This window comes from Coffea eugenioides, chromosome 7 (genome assembly GCF_003713205.1).
Source record: "Coffea eugenioides isolate CCC68of chromosome 7, Ceug_1.0, whole genome shotgun sequence".
Taxonomy (NCBI): Eukaryota; Viridiplantae; Streptophyta; class Magnoliopsida; order Gentianales; family Rubiaceae; genus Coffea; species Coffea eugenioides.
The window spans coordinates 37,547,646-37,552,632 of NC_040041.1; the positions used below are offsets into that span (position 1 = coordinate 37,547,646).

The 4,987-nt window shown below is 36.0% G+C and overlaps 1 protein-coding gene across 1 annotated transcript; it reads left to right on the forward strand.

Annotated features, from left to right (window-relative positions):
- The first annotated feature begins 1,685 nt into the window (after window positions 1–1,685).
- Window positions 1,686–4,009, forward strand: LOC113777344 (probable indole-3-acetic acid-amido synthetase GH3.1). Its single transcript, XM_027322377.1, has 3 exons — window positions 1,686–1,966; window positions 2,146–2,250; window positions 2,373–4,009. Exons 1-3 carry the CDS (start codon window positions 1,686–1,688, stop codon window positions 3,760–3,762), a joined length of 1,776 nt encoding a protein of 591 aa, XP_027178178.1. The 3' UTR covers window positions 3,763–4,009.
- Window positions 4,010–4,987: the final 978 nt, after the last annotated feature.

Below are 4,987 nucleotides of genomic sequence, written 5' to 3' on the forward strand. Positions count from 1 at the left end.
CTTATCTTATCTACCAAATCTACCATTGTTAGTTAATTATATTCAAAATTCTTACCTAATTAAATAACCTGATATTCTCTATCTAACGATTTTTTGTTCCTTTTTTCTCCCTTTTTAATGCTTTTCACATCTTCTCCATACTTTTCATAAAATATATTTCATCTTTTATATTAATTTGATTTAAAAATAAATATTATCATTTTCATACCTAATAATTTTAAGTTAATTAAATCATAGGTTCTATTTCTTTTTTGAATGAAAAGATATAAGGGCAAAATTATCAAATTAAACTTATTAAGCATTCAGTTATAAATATTTATTAAACAGTATAAATAGATTTAACATTAAAATTTAGACATTCATATATTTCTTTTCAGTGCTTAAAATTCAGCAAATTAATTATTTCAATATTCAAATTTCAGAATTCAGGCTTCAGAATTTAGATTCAGCTTTTATCAAATGGAACCTAAGAAAGAGAGATTAAATTGGTATTTGCAATAATGTGGGCAGTCTTGCCGCTGTTTCCTTTTTCTATTTTTTCTTTAATATTGCACCCTCAAATTTGATAATGGATTGATACTGCCTAATTTGGTCTATAATGCGATTACCTAGTTTTGGATTTTTTTTTCATGGTGATAAATACTTATAAGCATACCAAACATCATATATGTGTATCAACAACACTAGTTATACCCACCAAGGTTGGTAAAACTCATCAACCAGACAGATGGTTTTTTGGTAAAACTCATCAACCAGACAGATGGTTTTACATTTTACTAGAATAGGTTTAGTCTTTAAATTAATAATTTTGCCTTGGTTAGTCTCTAAATTGTCGATTTTTAACCAATTTGATTCTTTTAATCCATTGAATGAGTATCTGGTGATTTCTTTATTATTTGTGTAAACATGTAATCATGTTCAATTCTGAAAAATATTGAAAAGTTCACAGAATGGATTGAACCAATTAAATAAGGATTAGTTACATATGAACCCCTATAATTTTGTATAATGCCAGATGAGCTCCTAAGATTTCAAAATAGCATATAACCCCCTGTTATTTAATGAAAAGTGAAAATGAACGAAATGTATAACCAGTTATGACTATTAGACTACATGCACTCTAAAAATCTATGTGATAAAATAATAATATCGAGTTAATTCTCTTATTATTTTCATAAATATCCACTTTATCCGCTGTAATTTTTACTTTTATCCACATAAACCCTCTATAGTTTTGTACAAGTGGTTAAGTTGTTGTTTGATTTCGTATTTAAGTAAGTGCACTAATGGCATTTCAGTAAATGACATTGCATAGGCTATTTCCCATTAAATTTACAATTTACATGAAACCAGAGAGGAATGGAAGTTATTAGTAATTTACCCATTCAATAATGAAGAACCCGAGTGAGAAACGCGTTTTTTCTTTTCTTTGTTTTGGAGGTTGCATAACTTGCATTTTGGGTTTGGGTATTGGGACCACTTTACAAATTAAGGTTGACAAGCTAACAAAATTTTCGTCCAAAATGTCTAACAGTTTAATTCGATCACTCAGGTTTGATTGCACATTTCTCTCTCTCTCTCTCTGTATATATATATATATATACACACACACACACACATGTATATCCCTAAACTACATCTACATCCCATAATCCCTCCTTTTCTTTAACATTCTTCAAGTCATAATGGAAACTAATTGGAATACGGAGGCTCTAGAGTTCATTGAAGAGGTGACCAAAAATGCTGGTCAAGTCCAGAAGATGGTCTTGGCAGATATACTAAAACAGAATGCTGAAACTGAGTATCTACAACGATTCAATCTTGATGGTGCAACTGACACTAAGACATTTACATCCAAAGTTCCATGTATTACTTACGAGGATATTCGGCCTGAAATTCAGCGTATGGAAAACGGTGATCGTTCCGCCATCTTGACAGCTCTACCTGTTTCTGAATTTTTGCTCAGGTGAATTTTGTTACCTATATACACCATAGGTTCTTCAAGAATTTTTTTTTCACTGTTTGATATGCAAACCAGTTTCCTTAAAAGACTGCTAGTAAATAATTTTTTCATATTTGATTAGTTAAAGTTAAGCACCTTCTTGAATTTTTTTGTACTTAGCCACAAATTTTTAACTTTTTCAGCTCTGGGACGACGACATCAGGTAAAAGAAAACTGATCCCTATGCCCGAAGAAGAATGGAATCGTCGTCAGGTTCTATCAAGTCTTCAGATGCCAGTCATGAACACGTAAGACAAATTAATCCATTAAAGTCATGTATAGAAATGCCAGTCATGTATATATGTATGTATGCATGCATGTGTATATATATATATATATGTATGTATTTATTTATTCCTCCATAAGACAGCTATGTTCCAGATTTGAACAAGGGAAAAGGGCTGTATTTCTACTTTTCATGGCCAGAGACAAGGACCCCAGGAGGACATATGACACTAACAGCCCTTGCTAAATACTACAGAAGTGAACACTACAAGAACCAAAGACGTGATCCCTACACCCAATACACAAGCCCCTATGAAAGTGTCCTGTGCACAGATTATGTCCAAAGCATGTATGTCCAATTGCTGTGTGGGCTCTATCAACGCAAACAAATCAACCGGGTTGGTGCTTCTTTGGCTTCAGCACTACTCCGAGTCATTAAGTTTTTTGAACTCAATTGGCAAGATTTGGTTCATGACATTAGAGTTGGATCACTCAATCCCAAAATAACTTACGAGCCACTTCGAGAATGCATGGCTCGAATCATGAAATCCGATCCAGAACTTGCAGATTTTTTAACCAGTGAGTGCTCTGGAGAGAATTGGGAAGGAATTATTCAAAGAATTTGGCCTAATGCAAAGTATCTCGAAACTTTAATCACTGGTTCAATGATCCAATATGCTACCTCCCTCGATTATTATAGCGGCGGGCTACCCATTTCAACTGCCAAGTATGCATCCTCTGAGTGTTGCTTCGGAATTAACCTCAATCCCATATCCAAACCCGAAGACGTGTCATTTACTTTCATGCCAAACTTAGCCTATTTCGAATTTATACCGCAGGAACATCATTCTTCCAAGATGGATATCGGCAATAGTACTGTTACAACTCCTGACCTTATTGATCTTGTGGATGTAGAAGTTGGCAAGGACTATGAAGTCGTGATTACTACATATGCCGGATTGTACAGGTATCAAATGGGCGATATACTTAGAGTAACAGGATTTCACAATTCGGCACCAAAATTCAAGTTCTTGAGGAGGAAAGGTGTGCTATTGAGCATTGAAGGGGATAAAACAGATGAGGTTGAGTTACAAATGGCTATGGATAATGCATCCCAAATTCTCCAAGCATACAATGTAAGCTTGGTTGATTATACGAGTCATGCAAGTAAAAAGATAGCTCCAGGGCATTATGTTATATATTGGGAGTTGTCAGTTAAGGACTCGGACAAGAATGTACAAAGTGATGAGGCTATCAGCCGTTGCTGCCAAACAATTGAGAACTCATTCAGCTTAATATACAAACAATATCGAGTACACGGAGCAATTGCACCACTGGAAATTCGTGTGTTAAAGAATGGTACATTTCAGGATCTTGTGGAGTTTGCTGTCTCTAGAGGGGCTTCTATTGGTCAATATAAGGTGCCTAGATGTGTAGAAACTGGACCAGTCTTAGAGTTTCTTGATTCGAGAGTAGTTTCCAGTCATTTCAGCCCATGTTTGCCTTCTCTGGCTTCAGAAGAATCTGAAGAGTGACTCGTGGATATTAGAAAAAATATGTAGCATTTCTTATTGTTTCTTTACTGTCAGAGTGTACTATTTTGGAGCTATTAATCCTAATATCATGGGTGACCTTCCTAGTTACTTGATCAACCTGCTATAATAATTTCATAAACACCTAGAAAAGAGAATGATACTGGTGTCAACTCACTTTTCCTTACTTAAAATTACAGGGAACCAAGTGCTAGAATTTGTTGTGTAGACTTGTCATGGCTTTTATTAACATCTCTTCTTGAAATAATTCTGCGTAGACATGATATTCTATTCACAAATTGTATGTTGCAAGTCTGAATTTCTTCTTACAGTACGGTGGGATGGAATTGAAGGATGTCTCTAATATTCATTATAAATTTAATGTGGAGAAATTTCTAAAATTATGATGAATTTTAAAAAAATTCTACAAATGGGGCATTTTGAGTGTGGGGTTCTGTCCAAGGGATCTTCGCATTCAGCAAGTGCGAGTTGAGGGAACTCGCATTTGCTGAATGCGAAGTCTCTTAAATTTTCCTCCAACGAAATCCAAAAGAAAAAAAAAAAAAAAGAAAACCAGACCTCGCATTTATGAAATGCGAGGTCAGTTACCTCGCATCTCTTAAATGCGAGGTCACTGTGCTCAGACCGCAGACCGCAGAATGCGATCTCATCTCAAAGCTCAGACCGCAGAATTCTAGCGTGATGCCAGGAATACCGGAGATGGCACGGGCGTGTTACTAGTGCTGCTTACACCTCCCATGTCCTTGGTCTTGTGGAGAAGGAATGTTCCAGACAGGATAGTCACAAAGCCACATACTTCAGAGACAATTTGCGATGCACAGCCACGAATTTGAAAGCCATTTGCGAAGGGAAAAGAAAATGTGCAGGGCAAAGGGTCACAAAATTGGTTGGGGATGACTGCTGAGGCAGAAATGGCAGCTGGTTGGGGTGCAAATGGCGTCTGGTGGAAGCTCAACAATGGCGGACAACAACCGACGAGAAAGAAAGAGATTGAGGGATTTTGGGCAATTTCCTCTTGGAAGCTTGGACTGGTGTCTAGCTACGCAAAAGACGAGAGAGTGAGCTGGATGTGCAAAGTTTCGTTCCAATTTCTGCCCCTCTACTTATGGATTTGAATGCCGAATGTTTGACGTAAAGAACGGAGCTCTGTTTTTGGGTTTAGGTGAAAGAGACAGAGAAATGCGAGGTACTTTTTTTTAAAAAAAAA